General features: G+C 40.0%; 2 protein-coding genes across 2 annotated transcripts in view; both read left to right on the top strand.

Moving 5' to 3' along the window:
- The first annotated feature begins 42 nt into the window (after positions 1-42).
- On the top strand, positions 43-20,294 carry galns (galactosamine (N-acetyl)-6-sulfatase). The gene is made up of 14 exons (XM_008292848.1): positions 43-171; positions 338-461; positions 1,060-1,134; positions 2,402-2,504; positions 3,160-3,303; positions 4,083-4,149; positions 5,319-5,446; positions 5,557-5,696; positions 5,831-5,934; positions 9,194-9,336; positions 9,753-9,855; positions 13,923-14,044; positions 17,921-18,038; positions 19,709-20,294. Exons 1-14 carry the CDS (start codon positions 61-63, stop codon positions 19,793-19,795), a joined length of 1,569 nt encoding a protein of 522 aa, XP_008291070.1. The 5' UTR covers positions 43-60; the 3' UTR covers positions 19,796-20,294.
- Positions 20,295-20,592: 298 nt separating this feature from the next.
- cklf (chemokine like factor) overlaps positions 20,593-21,699 on the top strand; it is a 3,093-nt gene continuing 1,986 nt past the window's right edge. The window contains 3 exon segments of the mRNA XM_008292860.1: positions 20,593-20,776; positions 20,779-20,843; positions 21,302-21,457. Coding sequence (XP_008291082.1) covers positions 20,593-20,776; positions 20,779-20,843; positions 21,302-21,457 — 405 coding nt within the window.

Here is a 21,699-nt window from a genome sequence, read left to right as displayed (position 1 = left end):
GCGCGAAGGCAAAATAAACCACTTCCTCATAGGTGATGCTCACATGACCGCTGCTCAGCAATGCGGGTGACTGCAACTCTCCCTCTTCTCAGTGCACTAATATGTTGTTCCTTGACAGAAAAGCTACCAAATGTTTCGTCTCCGAACATTATCATCATGCTCATGGATGACGTAAGTTTCCTCTCTTCCTGTGAGTACTTGTAACGCGCACACATAAGTTCAGGCTCCACATCTGTCCCTGGTGTTCAGGAGTTACAGCTGCTCACTGAGTGCTGGCAAACAGCCTCTGTCTTTGCATGTGCATGGATTTCTTGATAAACGTCCCTCTTCTGTTCAGATGGGCTGGGGGGACCTGGGGGTGTTTGGCCAGCCCTCTAAAGAGACCCCCAACCTGGATGCCATGGCAGCTCAGGGGATGCTTCTTCCAAACTTCTACACCGCCAACCCTCTCTGTTCCCCATGTGAGTCAGCAGTTCAAATATTGTGAAACAGAACCTGCTCTCGCAATTCCTAATTTTGCAAGATGCAGCATGATCTTTATTTTATTTCTATTGATAAACTGCTGAAAGAGCAGTGTGACTAATTGGGTTTCATGTTTCTAGGTGACTCAAGGTATATTCATGCAAAACATTTTGCCTTTTGTTTAGGAAAAGTAATGCAAACCTGCAGGATGACAGCTGCTTTTGTTCTTTTTCAACTGAAATGTGGAGGTCCATTTTTGCAGCTCTGATTAATCTACAACAATCAGCAACTGAGCTGAATTGGACACAATAAGGAGCATTTGCCTCTGTAGCTGCAGAAGACCAATTTTTAAAAAAAAAACAATTGAATGCATTAGATAAAAACATCCCAACTGAAATGCATACCTGGAAAATCCATAGTTTCTTGTACGCTAAATTTGCTTATTTAAATATTCTATGAGTTGCACAGCGGATCATTTGTAACTGTCAATGTATGTGATGGTGTGGGAGCAAGATTAGAACACACTTCACTGTATTTGTTTTCCGTGGTTAAGAAGACCAACGCTGCATCTCTAATGACATTTCATTTTGCCAACAGCCAGAGCTGCACTTCTCACTGGGAGGCTGCCTGTCAGGAATGGCTTCTACACCACTAGTGCCCACGCCAGAAACGGTATATTCCCCGAATATCCTTAATGTGCACATCACGTCACTGCAAATCATTTCTTGCCGTTTTCCTATTGGGTTTTTCCATCCTAAATAATCAGAGGTCTTCTGCTCGATTATCTCTAATGGATATTTAATTTGGTATCTGTGAAATTTTAGAATAATATATTAGGTACTTTTCCAGATGTATATGTTTTTAAATTGTCTGTCGACCCAGTTTCAGCACATTTTTTCACACATCAAGATTTAAAACTACTTTTGGATGACAATATCTCAGGGACTCTTAAAGATAAAAGCCTGAGATTTTCAAACACTGGAACTCTGCAATCCTTGGGTTAGGATAGCTACCCAAACTCAAGTTTTTGCCTTACAGTTTGTCATACCTCCTCAATAAAAGTTATGCTATTTAAACGGAAAATACTTCCTTTTCATTGTCATGCCCAAGCATTTCATATTAAAAGTATCCTTCATGTGTTTTTTTTTTGTATTATTGAGACATGCAGCTACATATGGTTCAGAAAATATCACTGTATGAATTCTACATTATTATTTCTTTTTCAAAGACCAATTCGAAAATTGGATTATTTGATCTATTTGTTCAATGTTGCAGATTCCAAATTATTGGCATAATGGAAAATAACTGAAAATTTCAGGCTTTTGTCTTTAATAGTTCCTGAGATTTTGTTGTTCAAATATAGCCTCGAATTGTAAAAAAAACATGTTGATCTCACAAAATATTTGATGTAATAAGCTAAAATGTCACAAATATCTTTCTAAATATCGTTATTTTCCATCCATTCATTATCTATACACCGCTTAATCCTCACTAGCATCGTAGGGGGCTGGAGTCTATCCCAGCTGACTCAAGGCGAAGGCAGGGGACACCCTGGACAGGTCACCAGTCTATCGCAGGGCCACACTTGGAGGCAGACAACCAAGCACACTCACATTCACACCTACAGACAATTTAGAATCACCAGGTAACCTCAACATGTTTTTGGAATGTGGGAGGAAGCCGGAGAACCTGGAGAGAACCCACGCTGCACAGGGAGTGCATGCAAACTCCACACAGAAAGAGCCCGGGTGTCTTTATCCTTATTTTATGCTACAAATACACCAAGCAGCTCAGAGACGTTTGAGCAGAGATTGTGCTAATAATTTGATGATTTGTGATAAAATGACCCAAGTTATTGGCCTTTAATATGTGATAAAGTCATTGAAAGTTTTTTGCATTCAATTTTTATTTTTTTTTTTTGTTTTTGTTTTTTTTGTAGCGTACACGCCCCAGGAGATAGTTGGAGGAATCTCCAAGGATGAGATTTTGTTACCCAAGATGCTGAAGGAAAAGGGTTATGTCAGCAAAATAGTTGGAAAATGGTGAGCTCTTTATCTTTCTCCAGGTTTTTAAAAGATGTTTCTACAGTTTTAGAGGTTATGATCAGTGGTTGAAGGAGTTTTCGAATCAGTTACCTAACTGAAAGTACAAATACCGTATTGGAAATATACAGAAGTAAAAGTGTGAAAATAAACAGAATTCATAGGCTTTAATATAAGATTGTCAGTTTAATTTATACTTATCACATACACTTATTATTACTGGTGATCATTTCCAGAGTGCATTTTCCTTTTTTTATTTGGTTTATTTGCATTCTTTTTAATGTCTTTTGAGAATTTTTATGCAAAGTGAAGCTTGTCAAAGATAGATTATTTGTCACACACTACTTTCATCCTTTTGTTTTTTCTGTGCAATATTGCAGCTAGAATAGATGAGGAAGCATCTTCCTGACATCACCACATAACTTTGTTACACATTAGAGCTGACATGACGCGCACAGTGACATGTTACAAAAGTTTAAAGCCTATGCAAGATTAAACATATACAGTATGTTGTACTTTGAAAAAGTATGTGTATCAGGGCGGGTGTATGTGAATTGTAGTAATCGTCTAAATTCAAACTTGCAAAAACATTTGGGATGATCCTTCAGTCACATTGATTTTGCGGCGTGTAAGTGCACTTTATTTGTCACTGCAGGCATCTGGGCCACAGACCAAAATACCTTCCTCTGAAGAACGGTTTTGATGAATGGTTTGGTGCACCAAACTGCCACTTTGGCCCCTATAACAGCAGCATCAGACCCAACATCCCTGTCTACAACAACTCTGAGATGCTTGGCAGGTAGTTTCACACACAAGCACTCAGATACACATAGCAGCACACAGAAACAGAGACTGAAAATCTATAAAAATCTCCTTTCCCCGTGACTCGGTGGAATAGTTTGGCTGTCTGCGCCTCTGGATGAGTTGAGCGTCTCCCTCCTCCCTTCTTCCTTCTTTGTACCAGCTGTGTTTGTGTATTCCATTTTCCGCCCATTTGTTTTCCCCAAAACAGCCATATGTGTATTCAGGGTCATTGGAACTGGCAGCCGGGCGTGTTTTTCGCTTAGCTGTGGGTTTAATCAGCACTGCATACCTGGGCCCTGGACAGACGTACGCGCACACACAGGCACATATACACAGAGACACACACGCCCTCAAGAGACGGCAGGTTGCACTGGCTGTGTGCAAGGACACCTGGAGGAAGTGAAGCATAAGAAAGAGATGCCTGTCACTGCTTCTCTGCTCACTGCGCCACGCTTCAGCAGCACCTCATAACAGTTCCCTCTGCTCAGCTCCGCTTCTCGAATATGTCTTTCACCAAAATTCCTGCAAACACAGTCAACAAGAGGGAAATTTACCTCCATTGTTTTAATGATATTGTCTGCAGTAATTTCAGTCAATTTAGAGGCAGATTGAGAGCTCTGATGATACAGTCAAACTGTGAAACAATCATTTTATGCAGTTGAATAAACAGGAGAAAACAGCTTAGCATGGCTTCAGCAATTATTCAGATAGGATGATGGCTAACTTACAGTGAAGGAGTTATCAACGAATTGTGTCAACCCACTTGTTTTCCAGATACTATGAGGAATTTAAGATTAACAGAAAGACCGGAGAGTCAAACCTCACACAGATCTACTTGATGGTAAGTTCAGGCTCATCTCTTGTTTCTAAAGTTGTCTGTGTTTTAGCTGTTTCAGTAGAGCAGACTGTAGTATTTACACAACATTTAATTAACCTGATTCTTTGGTACTGTATTTAATAGAATAGAATACAATGATAGTGCCAGCCAGAGTGGAAAAATCGTCTTTGGCTCACCAAAACATGAAAGCGCAAAAACATAAATCATCTATAACAAATTAAAAATGCAATTAACATCTGGCCTTTGAACGCCATTGGGTGAAGTGGATTATTGAGATTATTGACTTTTCCACACACTGGCGCTGATTATCAACAGCATTGTGCAGAAACAAAGTGCACGCTTGAAAGGTGTAATATGTCATCGCAAGCAGAGTGTTGGCTGCTCAAGCACAGCTTTTTAAATCTTCTACTAGTAGCAGACTAGATAGAATTCACATTTTGTCTGGAATATTAAACAAAAGCTCAACTTTAAAATACTACTTTGGTAGTTATCCACCAGAAATGTAAAAGCGAGCAAAGTAAAAAATGTCAATATGCAGAAGTAATACACTGTTGTACTAACTGTGAGGTGTTAGAGCTTAAAAATACTGCCTCCATGTTAAAATTCAACAAACTGACACATAACTGCTATATGGTTTTTTTTCTAAGTATCAGTATGAATTAGGTGTTAGGTGCACACACATTTTAGCTATTAATAGCTAAAACCAATTTATTGTTATACCACAGCTTTGAAATGAATCCTAACTTCATAAAGGTTACAATGTGTTTCATTGTATTTAGTGTTTATCAATATGAATAGAATGGACAAATGCTGGAAAATCCAGTTAGAATCACAATATTGCTCAACAGAAACACAAACTACACACCTCAGAATGATGTTGAGCTGAATCAACATCTCTCTAAAACAGTTCGAACAAAAAATTGGACATTTAAACATGACCAACTTCCATGAAAGCAGGATTTATTTTTAGCATGGATTGCTTTAGTTTTAGGCAGGTGTTTCAAAACTCCAGACTCAAAACATGGTTCAGATAAGTGTTTTGTGTACGAGTTGGAAAGAGACTGTTCCCTTTATACATCTTGGCCACAGTATTGTGAACGAAGCTACGGCAAGTCTTTTGACATCTGCACTGAACATGTAGTAACAGTTTCTCCCACCTCCCACCTCTACAGGAAGGTCTTGACTTCATACTTCGTCAGACGAAGGCCTTGCGGCCCTTCTTCCTCTACTGGGCTCCAGATGCCACTCACGCTCCTGTCTATGCCTCCAAACGCTTCTTAGGGAAGAGCCAGCGAGGCCGGTACATTATATACTACCTTACGCTTTTGTTAGCGCACAGAACAACACGTACATAAAGTTATATTTCTCAGTGTGAGCCATGTGGCAAATGTTACTGCCTTTACTTTGTAGTTACGGGGATGCAGTGATGGAGCTGGACTACAGCGTCGGTCAGATCTTGTCATGGTTGCGGAGTCTGGGCATTGAGAATAATACCTTTGTCTTCTTCACCTCGGACAACGGAGCTGCTCTTATGTCTGGTCCAAAGGAAGGTAAACACTAAATTCATAATGCACTCTCACATTTTTTTGTGTGTGTGAAACTGAATTAATGCATTTTTTCTGTCTTTTATGTGGCTATGTTGTGATACGTGGATAAACGGGTTCTTGTGGGTCTGATTCCTCAGGTGGCAGCAATGGGCCATTCCTCTGTGGGAAGGAGACCACTTTTGAGGGGGGCATGAGGGAGCCTGCCATCGCCTGGTGGCCAGGACACATCAAAGAAGGCACAGTAAGAACACCTCAGGCATTCAAAGCTTTTACTAAATAAAGCCTCCAAAAAAAAATCCAAGATGATCATTCACTAAATCCCTGACATGTTCTCTAGACACTAGACTAGTCTTAGACCAAGAATCCAGAGAATGTCTGTTTTTTTCTATGCTTTGTTGCTCCCCGATGTTCTGGCCGTCAAATTGTACCAGGAGCTGAAATGTTTTCTGAAAAGCTGCAGGCAGTGTACAGCATTGTGAATCAGGTTGAGAGGAAAGGAATAATTATTTCACTAATCCTGCCTTTCAAATGATTGTTGCTTTTTGTTTAATTTCTGTATCATTTACCACTTTACATGTGCACACTCTGATCCACTGGCACAGTTACCAATTAATCTCAACTATGTTCAGCTTCTAACGAGTGACTGAACTCAAGAAACAGTAAAGACAAACTGTGTGATTTTGGCCACAAAGCATGTGGGCGCTTTTTCCACTGTTTCCTCAAATATTTTTGGCTGGAATTAATTCCCCAACTCTGTCTTTTTTTTTTCTCCTTTTTTTTTCACTCCCATTTCCCAATTTAACCCCCCACCCACATCGTGATCCCCTAAGCCTGTGCGTTCTGCAAATGACTTTTAATTGTATTAGGGGCAGCTGTGACACGGGGCTGTGACGCAGAGGGATTTTGTGGAGGAGCAAGCGGAGGCTGCAGTCTGCAGTAAGCCTTGCCCCTGGCTCATCTCACAGGGTTGTGCTGGGGCCTGATAGCACAGCAGAGTAGCGAGGGAGAGGGGGATTGGGAGCGTCTTAAGCGGCTAATCTGTTTGTGTGTTTGCTGAGGTTGGATTGAGCCGTAATGAGGACTTCAGTATCTGAATATGCCAGGCGCTCAGGATAAAGGAACGGGAGGATGGTGGAGGGGGGTTGCAGGGAACGAAGCAAGGAAAACGTAGAAGAAGTGACTGGTGTAGAAAAGAGAAAAGGAAGAACAGTGCTAAAGACGCAGGTACTGCCAGGAATGTTGTTGTGCTCGTCGGTCTTTGCGGCACCTGTGCCATGTTATAATTGACCAGTACGTTGGTCTGTGCATTCCCAAGTCTGTGTAATTTTTGTTTGAACCCACATGCCTACATATACAATATATCCACGACTTTGTGTGAGAGATAATTTTCAGAGAATTGAGAGAAAGAGATGTTGATTTTATTACTACCAATACAAAACACTTACGTGTGTACTTCCATAATTACAGACCCTTTGAGAATAAAGGTCTAAAGATTCTGGTTGAAGCTGTCTGAGCATATGATGATAAAGCTGGTTGTTTTGGGACCACTGTACTCTACAGGTCTGGATTCATCACTTTGTGTTGCTTTGGAGGGAGGACAAACCAGACAAAGCGTTGCCCCCTCCCTTATTTTGTAGTTTTCTGAAACATCTGTTGATCTGTGCATTATAAAGTCTACAAGCTCTTTCAGCAAAATGCTGGAGACAACTAACAGTCAGGAAAGGATCTTTACAGAGTTAGGATGTGAAGACAAGCTTTGAGGGACGGGGTGTGGAAATGGGGATAGAAAGGCCACTTCAATGTGTATTTCCATGTCTTAAAGAGAAAAAACGGCCTTTATTTGTGGATGCATATGGACGATGAATCATAGTGATTTCACTGACTTGTGTGAGTGTTCGGGGAATTGTTGCTGATTAGTCATTAAGTCATATTTAGCAGGATGGAAGGTGATGTACTGGAATTAAGGAGCACAGCTCGTCTGAAGCAGATGCAGATTCAGCATTCTCCCAGTGCCTGAGGGGGGCGAGTGGACGGGATGATGAGGGGTTGTGGCTGTAGGAACAAAAATGGGGAGGTGGGTGGGCTGTCAAGCCCACAACATTGTTGAGCGTTACAATCCCTTTTGTTGGGTTATCAGGCAGCAGACACACGGGCAGAGTGGCAGAGACAGGGATAGAAACATTGCCTCCTCAGATTACCAACAGCACCAGTGCTCACAACACGGACAGAAATGAGAGAAAGAGAGGGAAAGAGAATGTGACATTAATAGAGAGTGATGACTCAGACGAGAAAAGGCATGAACAAAGGGTGATTAAAGGAAAAAAGTTTCGTATAGACTGCAAAAGAGGGCAGAGCTAATCAGGGGAGAAACAAAAAGATGGCAACTCCACCATAATTTCGTCAATTCTATCAGTCTGAGTTTTAAACTTTTGGTTTTTGGTCATGCAAGTTATTACCAACTAAATGTCAGTGTTGCTTCTTGTCTATCTTTTTGTCCTGTCTTCTTTAATGGTCAATGTGTGTCTGTGTTAGGGTGGGACTGAACAAAAAAAAAGAAAAAAATGAAAAATGAAGTAAAGGACTAAATCTGTTAGTGTTTGTGAGAGAGAAAGAGTGTCTGGATGTGCAGATAGATCATGGAATGCATTGCAGAGCCTTTTCTGTGGCTAGTTCTGTGGATACAGAAGAAAAGGGAATTCATTTCACTGCTTAGGAGCTTGTGTGTGTGTCTGTATGTGTGCTGGGCCAATAGGAGCACAGCGGCACATGGCGGTGCAGCTGCAGAGGCCTGATAGCGCTATCTGATTGTGAGCATGCCGTCTCCCTCTAAGGCTCGCTCAGGAGAGAATGGAACGGAAGATCAAGGATGACAGCGAAAAAATGGCATTTTATCTGAAAATAGTTCAAAGTTTATAAATAAAATAAAGCTTTTCACTGGGACTGGGAGAAGGAGATAAAATACCAGCTCGCTCCAGCTTTAGCCGCCTGCTTGCCCGGGCCTTGTCCTCTCCCTGCTTCCTCTCCTCTTTTTTTTTTTTGTCCGCTCTTCCTTTTTCCTTTTCCTCCCCCCTTCCAAAAAAACAACTCAATTAGAAAGTGAGACATTTTGGAGTTTTAATTATGAACCTGCATGCAGAGATTAGAGAGGAGACTGAAGACAAGCATCTCTTCTCCTGCTTGTGTACACGCAAACATCCTGTCGTGGCCATGTGTCGATACCATGTTACCGTAGTTCAGTCTTGTTTATAAGGAGTTAAGTCATCAAGTTGTACATTTAAGAATCTGTGGTATAGATGAACAAGAGACTTATTATAAGTAGTGAAAGAAGTGTGTGGTCTTTGAGAGTGAGGATACTTTTGTAAGGTGGGGAGACTGTGATTGGTGTTCATCTCTTCAAATGTCCGTTTTTTGTTTTTTTTTTTAACACTAACTCACAGAATGTGTGCAATGGCTGCTTTTACAATTGGATGTGTTTTCTTAATTTCCTCACCTTTGTGCAGGTGAATTTCCAACTGGCCAATGTCATGGACCTATTCACCACCAGTCTGGCTCTGGCTGGCATCAGCCCTCCTGTTGATCGAACCCTGGACGGATTGGACTTGACACCAGTGTTACTCAATGGCTCCTATGAGCTCCAAAACAGGTAAGCGTGCACCAGTTAGCCAGAGATCTGTGGTGTTTGTAATTTTTCATTTTTGGTATTTGTGGTTTTGACATCTCCATGAGGATCATCTTTATCAAGTTCAGATTTATGTTTTGTCATATTCTTTGATTTATGACCAAATCCCTGCAAAAATAATGACATCCACACCAATTCACACCAACTTCAGCTGTATTCAGTGACTTATCATATTTTAAGTAAATAAAAAGAATTAAATGTGTCCAATGATTTGTCAATTTTGAGGAGTTCAAAAGTTCAAGTTCCTTTACTGAATGAATAAAAAAAAAAGGCAAGAATGGATGGAGTGAGACTGGAATTTAAATGTAGGCATTTTAAGTGTTTAGTGTGTTGTAAACTTACCTGAGAGTGTTACTTCTTCCTCTTCTCACCTCCAACAGGCCAATATTCTATTACCGAGGCAATGAGCTGATGGCTGTGAGGCTTGGACAGTACAAGGCCCACTACTGGACCTGGAGCAACTCATGGGAGGAGTTACAAAATGTAAGGCTGCCTTTTAACCCTTTAACCCTGTCCCATCCCTGTTTTTCCTCAGTTTTTGATTCGCACTGTCACATCCTCCCCCCATTGTCTCCCCTAATCGTACCCGCACACTCACTCACACACTTTGGCTGTTGTTGGTGTTATCTTGAAAATGGCTCATCAGTTGACTGCTGTGTACATCAGAGTGTAATGAATATTAATGAAGAGCCCCCACATCAGCGAACTTGCATCATTCATCAACCAGTTGACTTGTTTGTTCAAACTCCAGTGGAAATTTTCCCCTCCATTTACATATCGTCATCCCCTGCTTGTTCTTTTGGCATCATAGAGCTCGGCCGTAATTACATCAACTCAGTGTGGATTAAATATATGAGAAGAAATGTGAAATCTGACAACTGAGAAGCTTGAAAGTATGGGGCTTTTTTCCTTGCTCTTTCTCTCCTCCGTCCATAAAAACATGTCCTCCTGTCCTCCCTACATACTTTTCCTGTGATCCAGTTTGTTTTATGCCCCATCAGTCGCTTAAATTGATCTCTCCTTCAGGGCCGCTGAATCAATAGTAGCCTCCTTTATCAACTCATGTGAACTGAAGTGGAACTTCACAAATAATGGCGTCTGATTGCCTGTGAGTTGCCTATCGATTGGTGTGTGTGTGTACATGGGAGAAAGGATGAGAGAAAACATGCACATACAAGTTTGGTTCTCCATACAGATGTGCATGTCTGCTTATGTGTGTTTCATTGAGTGACTGTAGAGATCTTATGAAGGGAAAAGTTAAGGCCCCAAATATTCTTTGTGTTATTGAATCCCTGTTTTTCTTGTGTAACTCACAATATATTTCATAAACACAAAACAATAAGCAAACTATTTATGCACTCACAGTCAGATTTTGAATCATATGTCTTGTAAATTTGCTTTAGGATCAAAACATATTTCAAGGTTCATAGTTTAATTAATTGAATTAATGATTATTCATACTCATAAAATCATGTTGCCCTCCTTAAAAACCCATATAGAATAAAGAATCATTTAACCTAGAAAAGAAACACATGATGAAATCCCCTCGTCACTGAAATAATGCTCATGTTTTCTTGCGTTGTCCTCTGTATTGGTAATACACTGAAACACAAATTTTGTCTTTCTTGGCCCTTGGTGAAAAATAAACAAGAGAAGATGAGTGTCTGTGAAGAAGAATGAAATTACAGGTTAATAGCTGGGAGACGTATTGCTCTGTCCTGGCTGTGTTCATGCAGCTCAGCCAAGAGGAAAATGAGAAATTTCACAGGCTTAAATGACTCTCATCAAACTCTCTGGAGGCAGTGTAGTGATGTTAATATTGTGAAATATAGTTTGTCGTGACTGTGTGCTCCTTTGTATCTGACTTGCTGAATAACCTATGCTACAGAAGGAGCCCTGTGACATCAGTGATAGCTTTTTTTTAACCTTGTTGAATACTTCACCGTGTGATGAATGAAAACTGAAAAAGAACGTGTTAACGAGACACCTGTTAGTCTCACCTTGGATGCTTATTTCTTGGCACTAAATCTGTTGCAGAAATCGACAAGAAATAGACTGAGCCATAGCTGCTGTGCTGCACTCTCCGATTAAACAGGAACTTATGATGTTAACACTCATTTTTGCTAAAGACACCTAGTTCAGTGACTTTATGGCAATATGTCTTCCCACTAGCAGTATGCCGTGTAATAAAGATCTTCTAGGGCCAGTTAGCCTTTAGCAAATAGACCGTCTTTATGGAAGATTTTCTTTGAGCAAAATTACCAATACAACAATGTAGCCATGGAAGATATTATCACCAAAGTGTACTTAAAATTCCTACTCGCATCAGACATGTGTTTTAGTTGTTGTTACTTCGCTTGGATGTTGATGTTGTTGAATTGATGTTGTGGTTTTTAATATTTTCTGCTGAAAAAAGAACATTTCTGTGAGCTCACCATGGATTGTTTTGGCTGATTCTTTTGTTGATTGAGTGACTCTTTTGGAACCAGCTTCAAGTGGCCGGTTTGAGGAGGAATTGTAGTTTATTGCATTTCCGGGTTGGATTTACTTTTCCTGAAGGTTGCGAGTTTGACTTTAAGGTGCTGCCATCAGAATTTGTGACTGTATAACTTTATAAAGTGGTTTATGGAGGGGTTTATAGAGTGGTTTCTAAACAAAGTTGTTGCAAGATGAATCAAAGGGGTTGTGAGATGATTAACTGGGATGGAGGAGATAAAAAAAAAAAAAAGTTATGCAACTCTAATCTATATATTATTTTTAAAATGCATGTTGTGATATTGAATCTTTTTTTTTTTTTTCAAATATAATTTACCTGGTTGTCAAATATCACCATATCCTATCCATTAAAAAGGGACTACATTTAAATCTTAAAATGTAGATATAGGATACATAAAAGGATCCTTCCAAACCATTGATTTTTTTTTTCTTTTCCAAAATAGCCAAATCCTGCCTTTTCTAAAATCCATCCTGCCACCCCTGGATGCTCCTGCACCTTATCTTAAAATAACGACTGTACTGCTCCAGTTTGAAAGCAGGCTTGTTGTATCTATAGCATTAATGTTATGTGAGATATGCAGCTCTCGCTGTAATATCTCTGGTACAAGAGATAGAGTCAGAGAGATAGACACAGCAGGTCTTTCTTGCTGCTCCCCTGGGATGAGGTTTTTTTTTTTTTTCATTCTTTTCTGCATTTCTAAGCTGTTGGCTTCAAAAGACAGGACAAGTCTGGATCAGTGGAAGCTCTGCACGGTTGGAAGTATCTGTCCTCACTCTCTCTCTCTCTCTCTCTCTCTCTCTCTCTCTCTCTCTCTCCTCTATATGTATTTTGAGGTTCTCAGAGGGGGGCAGCAATAGTGCCTTACAGATGAATGCTTTTTCAATATTAGTTGTGCTCATCAAAAAAATGTGTGCGTGTGTGTGTGTTGAAGAAGGGGGCAGATCTCCAGGGGGCTCTGGAGGATTGAGTGTGACTCAATCAGGCTGCGATCGCTGCCAGCCCTCTGACAATCGAGTCAGGGAGCAGGAGCTAAGGCGTGGAGAGATGAAGAGGAGGCAGCAAAAGTCCTTAGTTTTGCAAGTGACTTGAAACCCGTCATGATGCACCAACAGTAGCTGCATAAATAACACAACAGATTGGAAGACAATATGCATATAGACCATACAACAATGAGATTAGGCATTGAGCTCAGGGTAGCAGGTGGCTGGAAGCCTAAATCTAAACACTCAGATCCCTACAGCAGAGTTCTGTGCAGTTTTTTTTTTTTTTTTTTTTTTTTTAAACGGGACATGATAAAACGCCCAGAAACATCTTTGTTTACATGTATTTCAGCTAAAACATTTAAAAGAATTAAATATAGACCACTAAAAATGGCAAAACTGTACATGCTTCATCTCAAAAATGGGAAGATTCAGATTTTTTATTTTTTTTAAAAATTTAATTCTTATGTCGTGCTTAAACAGGCAGAGGCAGATATGCGTTTTCCTTTACCTGTGGACCTGACCTCAGTTATTGTGTTAGGTAGCTCTGTACAGAAAGCCTGACCTTCATATTTAATTTCTGAAAGTTTTGTCGCCAAAACAGGGCAGTTGTGCTCTTTCCTGTTGTGGATTACCTTTATAGGAGAGTACATACAGAAGGCAGAGAATGGAACTGCCACAGTTTTTTGGCTGAACAGTGATCTGTGTTTTTAAGAAGAGACGCTGCAGCAGGAATGTAAAATGACATCAGATAATTCAGAAATGTGAAGAGAAGAAAAAAACAGTCTCTCTGGTCTCCAGAGTTGATTGATTTCTGTCTTTTTTGTTATTTCCCACTTTTTCAATTCATTTATACATGCTGTTTTCAAAACCGACCGAGTCAATAATCATTTAACTTACTGTTATTGTGAATATGCAGTGATTTTACACTGCATTGTCCAAATGGGACAAAGTCCTGACCTCGTAACCAAGATGTGACTAGGAGGAAATTCCCTAACTGGGCAGTAGATTAGATGTATGCTTAAGGAACATATGTCATTAAGAGAAATTGTTTTGTGTGTCTTCGTTTGCAGGGTATAGACTTTTGTCCAGGTCAAGAGGTACCTGGTGTGACCACCCATGAACAGAAGGAGCACACACAGCAGCCAATCATTTTCCACCTGGGGCGGGATCCTGGAGAAAAGTTCCCAATCAGGTCAGTTGCCTGAAAACTTCAGATCTACTTGGGACAACGAGGAGAGGGAAATTACCCAGGAACAAGAGGAGAAATGTTAGAAAAAGAAGAGAAAAGGAAGCCTGTAGTACAGATTGTGAGATCGATGCAGATTCAGTGGCACGAAAACGAAGGCGGTGGATTGATCCACTCAGCCGGAGCGCGCTTGATTACACCCTTCTCTTTGTGATTGCAAACAGCTCCTTAAAGATCACTATCTGACCCTCAACACTATGGTGCACTGCTGCAGGTTAAAATTGCAAGATAAATTGTTCAGGTCTAAATTTAGAGCGAGTGGTGTTTAATGGAGTTTTGTGTGTCTGTGCCTGAGGCCCAAGGAGAGTTAAGAATTACTGAGAAGAGAGTGACACCAGAGGACACAAACAGCCAAGGTTGAACTAAAGCTATTACTAAACAAGGGTGCAAAGATGAGCATCATCTTCTACTGTGTACTGTCAATGCAAATAATAAACATAATCTTTCAGGGAAAAAAAAAGATGATACAACCTGACACCATGACAAATACATTAAGCTAATCTCAGAATGCTTCGATGAGAATATTCTTTTTGTGCACTTTCGCTCCCTCCTCGTGTAAAAACCTCCTCGACTGACCTTTTCATTTCCTTCTTCCGTAAGCTCTGCCTCTCATATTTTCCTCCTGCCTCATCTCCTCCTTTGCTTCGTACTCAAACTCCTTTCAGTTCTTGAGCCGAGATTGGATGATAAAACATTAATGTTGTTTTTCATTTGCCCACCTTTTAGCCTTACTCTTCACTTGGAAAAAATAAAAAATAAATTAAAAAAAAGGAAAAACCAAGAAATATGCAACCATGTGTTGTACTAAGTGCAAGATGCGCACACGCAAACCAAACTGCATACTTAGTTTTTACTTCTGCAGAGAGAGGTCAGTGTGCTCATCTCTGAGGTCAGCCTCTATATCCAGCTGCATGACCTCTCTGCACCTTTCATGCGCCACTCTTCAATTCCATTTTAATCTAGCGCTATTAATTCCACCTCTCCTCCAAAGTTTTGTCTTACATTCCCCTACCTTCTCTCGCCACTTACTGTTACGCATCTCAGCTCACTTCTCACCACTTCAGCTGCTGTCCCTCTGCATCCACTGGGACCGTTCTCCATCCTAGTGAAATGCATGTGTGTGTGTGAATTTGTGTGTTTTGTCCATGTGCTCTTAGGTCCCCCAGCTGGACTGGCTGCCTGGCCAGCATTAATCTCTGTCGGCACCTAAAGAGCCACTTACGGTGATGTAGGGCCTGTCTGCACACATACCTTCACTACTGTCGCAGGCTGTGATATAGCAAAGAGCACACACATACAAAATCCCCAGTCTTGCACAGTTACCTCGGAAAGCAGTGTATAATATAATTATTCAACTTGGGGTGGAATTTTGGTGATATTTGTTTTAGTTTTTCCGCAAACAGAGGCCTCGCTGCATTTGTTGGGACGGCGTAGCTAAATAGCGATGAGGCTTGTGTTGGTGGTCCATCTGTCCAACGTGAAACAGACCCAAACCAGGTCTGTCATCTCTGCGAGGTTCAGACTTGTGCAAAGCCATTCCCTGCCTTCCACTTCGCCCCTCCTGATTTCTGTGACCTTAATGCCCCAAGATTAACACATCCTACTTTCTCATCACCAGAGCCCATCGTCATCCATAGTGTAGTCCCAGCCCCAACACTGCAGGCAGCCCTGCACAGTCTGGCCTCATCTGCTGCCTGCCACCAAGCTCTTGTGTCCCCAATCAATAGTCCTCACTGAAGTGCTCAATTTCCACTGGGGTGGAGAAGATGGTGGGAGGGAGGGGTAGGCAGGACAGATGTATTTGATTGTCTCCTCAATTCCCCCACCTTCTGCTACTTTCTGTGTGTGTGTGTGTGTGTGTGTTCCAGCAATAGTGTTATGAATCAGTAATCAGAGTGGTGACACACCTGAGCAATGCCCCCATCCCCCTTGGGTGCCATACATTATAAATCAAAAGACTCCATTTGCATACAGCCTGCTTATTATTCCAGATTTTGCCTCTACACTAGTAAGCTAAGGGTTATAATCATGATAATGAGCTGTGCTGACTGTGGGCTTTTCATTATTTGTTTGCAGAGGGGGCATAAACAAATGATATTATTAGTTTTTGATTTAGAGGTCTGCATCGTGAGATTTTCAGTGTATAGACAAAACAACAGAAAACTTTGGTGTCTCGCACAACTTTCTCGATACATGGCATGCTTTGCTTGCCCACTCGTATGGAGAAAATTGAATACTTATAGCAGCCTGATAAATTTCCCTTACATTTACTTCTATTAGACTGCTTCATCACTTATCACAAAATGAATCGCAACAATCAGTAGCGGGCACAGATAGGAGGGGAAGGAAATATCCCTCTTGCTGATCGCGATCAGGCAAAAGTAAAATTTGCGATTTCAGATAGCCGAAGCAATTTAATCTGAATGTCTGAATTTTAACCAATGGGAGTAAAGCGGATTTTCCCCTATCAGTTAGGGTCAGAATGCGTAGATAGTTAGCTTATGACAAATGTGTCACAGGAGGAGAGAGACTAATTGCAGTCAGCACACTACCAGTCAAGTAATTGCAGGGGAAAGTAAAGACTGAGTATCAAGGAAAGGAGCAGGTGCTGGCTGATGGAGGAAGCCTTGCTTCCCTGTGGGAGATCTAAGAGGGAGGGTAGGTGTGAGCTGGACAGGGCCCGGGGTTATTACTCTAATTGACACTTCACCTCACACACATGCACATGTTCCCCAGGGGCCAATCAGAGGGTAGAGTTTGTAGTGGAGGGAGGATGGAAGGCAGGCACAGGTGCTGCCGGCGAGTGTATCAGGGGTGTAATTGCACTGCTGATATTTGTCTATCTTTGTGTCACGCCACCAGACGCTCAGTCCCCTAACACACACACACACACACACACACACACACACACACACACACACACAGCCCATTAACCCTACAGGTCCTATTGAGAGCAGCGTTCCTTTGAAAGCCTTCAGGGCCCCTGTGTTTTACACTCTGAATATAATAATGCACAGAGGTGCTCGGGCTCACTGGTGTCCAACAGCAGTAATTGAGAGACAGGGGATGTGATAGGGGTTGCATAGTTCACCCTGCTGAGTGTGCTTTCCTAAAGGGTGCCTGAGTGGACAGCGTGTGTGTGTGTTCATCCGTTTATATTTCTGTTTTTGTTCTTGAAAGATACAGCATGTCCCCACACTGATATAATGAGTTAAGCTCCGAAGGCCACAGTAGTGTTTTATCACTAGACACAGGAAAGGCATTGACTGCAACACTCCTTGACAACAAAAGGCAAAGACTGTGAATTGTGTTCATCAGTGTGTGCATTAGGTTTTTATAGTTGTGGTAAAACAGCTTAACAGACACAAGGCCCAAACAGATAAATGATAAAGCAACCTTGCTTTGCCTGTATGTATTAAAATGGGTCCAGAAGTGTAAGCGTTAGAGTGTGTGTATATACATGTGTATTATGTTCCATTTAAAGCTCATTATTAAATGCTTTAAATTCCAATTGCACATTTGTAACATCAGTTTGGTGATCAACAGAATTGCTTATATTGAGCAGCTGTTTTAAATATGAGGATTTGTTGCCCTTTTTGGTCTTCTTTGTGTCCTTATAAAGTAAAAATCTTTAAGTTTTGGACTTTAAACAAGACATCTAAAGATGCGGTTCTAGGAAAATGTGTTGGATGTGTTTTTTTTCCACATAATTACTTTTGTTGTTGGTGGTGGTGTTTTTATAGACTAAGATGTGAATCAGTAAATCAAAAAATAATCAGCAGTTAATACCCCTCTGACCATGTGTGTTCCTTGTGTTTGCAGTGTTTTGACTAAGGAGTACCAGCATGTTCTGAGCATGATCTCTCCAGTCGTGGAGCAGCATAAGAAGACTCTGGTGCCGGGTATGCCCCAGCTCAATATGTGTGACCTGGCAGTGATGGTGAGATTCGCACAACATAAATATCTTTCATTTTCATGTTCAGTCTTATTCATATTATTGTCAAAGTAGTCAATTGTGATATGCAAGTCGACTTAGCTCCAATATGTGTAGATGTAGTGGCCCAAAACCAGATGCAGTTTTCACAGAAGATACTATATACCTCTGTGCAATATGACAAATGTAAATAAGTCAGGTTTGTGGCTTATCTCTGTGTTCTGCCAATCACATTCGTATGTCAGATAAATGAATACATAAGATACACCGATAGAAATAAACCATTAAAGGCCTCTGAATATATCTATATATATATATACATGGACAAAATTGTTGGTATCCCTCAGTTAATGAAAGAAAAACCCACAATGGTCACAGAAATAACTTGAGTCTGACAAAAGCAATAATAAATAAAAGTTCTATGAAAATTAACCAATGAAAATCAGACATTGCTTTTGAACCTTGGTTCAAAAGCAATGTCTGACTGAACATGTCCCTATGGTCACATTATTTTCAGTCTTTTCTAGGGATACCATAATTTTTGTCTAGGCCTGTTTTCATGAGTTTATTTTTTAAAACAATTCTGTTTAACCATGGTTCAAAAGCAATGTCTGATTTTCATTGGTTAATTTTCATAGATTTTTTATTTATTATTACTTTTGTCAGATTCAAGTTATTTCTGTGACCATTGTGGGTTTTTTCTTTTATTAACCGAGAGGTACCAACAATTTGGTCCATGTGTGTATAGAGAAGCGAATTAGTTTTCCTCTTTCCAGATTTTGCTTTTATTATTTGTTTACTAACTTGTTTATGTATGTATCATATTTGATGGAGTCATCACCAACATTTTGCCCTGATAGCATGCCAGTGTTTCTGTGAATAAATCTGTTTTAGGATCATTTAAAGCAGCTGAAGTGAGGTGTGGCTTTGTCTCCAAAGCCTCTGAACAACACTTTTTGTTTATTTGTGTAGCAGCACTGCCCCCCTGTGGTCAACAGAATAAATACACTCTTAAGTGGAGTGATAATCAATCACACTGTAATTTAATGTTGTTTTGAATCAAGGTAATATAGATCTTTACATTTTTTGAATCTTGAGCAAGCTGACTTTCAAAGCCAAAAGTTTATTATTGGGTGTTTTTAAGATGTTTTCCTGGCTTACGTTCGTACTGAAAACGTGCAGACTGTGCAACCTAGTCTGTGATATCACCACTCAATGACGAACTGATTATTTTATTAAGAAAATTCTGATAAAAATGAGACAATTATGTGAAATAGTAATGCATAAAGCTTTAAAATTACATAACACCATTTATGTGTTTAAAAAAGTAATCTCAAACATGCACCTCTGAATTATTATTGACATGTAATAAACCTTTTTTGGTTATAAATCTTACACATGATGAGGTTTAATGACACAGGATACAGATTAATGCTAAGTTAAAGCACAACATTTGGGTAAGTATGAGACATAAATAATATGAACAACACAGGACAGGACACTGTGTACACTTAATAGTAATTATGGCATCAGACAGGGACATAATGTGGTGCTTTCCCCCCTACCGACAAACAGCTAAACTCTTACGAAATAGTCATACATCTTCCTGTAAATAAGTATTGTCTTTGATAACTTTATATTCTTATACTTACTGCAGTGATAACTCTGTTTTACAGAACTGGGCCCCGGCAGGCTGTGAGAAGTTAGGCAAGTGTCTGAAAGGACCCAAGTCTGCACCCTGGAAGTGTGATTGGCCACACTGAGAGCCAAAGCACTGAGCCAGACGACCCAAGATGAGGAAGCAAAACCTGAAGTTGTGCCTTACGAGAACTACAAATAACCTTGTTATTTATACAGATGGATTTTAAACATTTTTGTTAAATTCTTTACACACAATGTTTAGACAATGACTCAGGATCAAACCAAGGGAATGATGTTGGTATAACAACATTAAGCAGCTGTGAGTTTTAATATGTCAGTACAAGTTCTACCTGCTATTAAACAATCCTATGTCAAGAATCAGTGTTGAGTCAAGGCTCATTTTATGGGTGTAGAGCAGAAAGGGAAATGAATGTATTCTAAATGGGCCTGAAATTAATTATGCAAAGTTGCATTATGGGATTCATGGTGTATATTTTAGACCTAATGATGCAATTGCACTGCAAAAAATATGATTAAAAAAATAAATAAAATAGACTTTTGTAATGTTGTAAGATGTCTTTGGTCAGTGTTGTAAGTAAAGCTCATAATATGACAGCAGAACTATGTGTTCTAATGAAAACATTTATTTAATCAACAAATTTATTTAAAATCATAAATTTATTGTAGTTTTGTGCTTGTGGCTAAAACTACCCGATGCAATTTCACTATGAAATTAACAGTAAATATTAAAATCTCCAAAAATTGTTCATTTACAAGATTTAGTGACATTTCTCTGCTTTATTTACTTATCTTGGTGCGATAGAATAGCAAGCGTTATGTCTGCCTCAGATGTTTTGCAGAAAAAAGATTATAACTCTGAGTATGTTTTTTTTTCAGTAGGAGTTAGAGCACTTTTTTTATGCATGTCTTTTTAAAATGTAGCTGCAAAATAGCTACTGGTGTGAAAATGTTGCACATATTCTTACTAACAGTCATTTCCGATACAGCTCAAAGGAAATTGCATGTTTCAGGAAACAGACCCAGCGAGCTGTCCTATGCAAACAAAATCGCACGAACATGTCAGAGAATCATGAGAATCAAACAAGAGCCGTGGATTTGGACACTGCTTTTCTCAAATCCAGAAGGGGTATTTTGAAATTAGCAGAGATGGTGAGATATTTTGCATATCATCTTAACTTTGAACATTTGGCATTTTGCTGCAGATGTGCTCTGAAACAACTGAGATGGGCTGAAATGTCCAGTAAACACTGAAGAGAGGAACAGAAACATGAGGGAGTCACAAGTTTGGTTTAGTCAACAGGGTTACCAGAACCAGTTTGTTGATAGCAGGGATCCACATTAAAGACATTTTAGAGGCGAAAGCAGCAGCTCAGTTTGCCTGAAAAATGTGACATGGAAAGATTCGTGAAGTCAGTTCCTCTTTCTCAAAATAACCTCATTTGCTACATTAACTGAAATGTGCACCATGTTCCGTGAGTGAGTGAGTGCTGCAGGTTTGGTAAAGAAAGGTCACAACACAATTCAGTTCTGTTCATATTCAAGATTTTAGAATTTGTATTTTCTATTGCTGCTGTAACCATTTTTCTGCATTTCTTCTTCTGTTTTAGGGGACCCTGCTTGTGGCATTTGTGTGCTTCACTGCAGCATCCATACCAAAGTACACTGCGGCCACATTGTTGGAGTTTATGATCACTTTGCTTCTTCTTTTGCTCTACCTGCTCAAACTCAACAAGAGACTGACTTTCTTCTTTTGGCCTCTCATTGTGAGTGATGAATGCACTAAAACAAAAAGCATGTAGAGCATTTTATGCAATGAGAAGTTTTTTTTTGCTTTGTTTTGTTTTATTATTATTATTATTATTATTATTGTTATTGTTATTATTATTTTTACAACGTGGACACAAATTGGCATGCATAATTCTGTAGATTAATTTTAAAACCCTAAAGAAAAACACCAACCAATACATGCAGAGCAGAATGAATGTATGTATGTATGTATGTATGT

This window comes from Stegastes partitus, unplaced genomic scaffold (assembly GCF_000690725.1).
Source record: "Stegastes partitus isolate 25-593 unplaced genomic scaffold, Stegastes_partitus-1.0.2 Scaffold19, whole genome shotgun sequence".
Classification (NCBI taxonomy): Eukaryota; Metazoa; Chordata; class Actinopteri; family Pomacentridae; genus Stegastes; species Stegastes partitus.
The sequence above is the reverse complement of the archived record's forward strand: the minus strand, read 5'-3'. Positions and strand labels throughout refer to the sequence as shown.

Excerpts from the sequence above, each read along its gene's own strand:
- galns (XM_008292848.1), top strand. The coding sequence starts at position 61 with ATGCGGGTGACTGCAACTCTCCCTCTTCTCAGTGCACTAATATGTTGT. Across the intron at positions 3,304-4,082 it reads AACTCTGAGATGCTTGGCAG|ATACTATGAGGAATTTAAGA; the intron begins GTAGTTTCACAC and ends CTTGTTTTCCAG. Across the intron at positions 18,039-19,708 it reads TGTGTGACCTGGCAGTGATG|AACTGGGCCCCGGCAGGCTG; the intron begins GTGAGATTCGCA and ends TCTGTTTTACAG.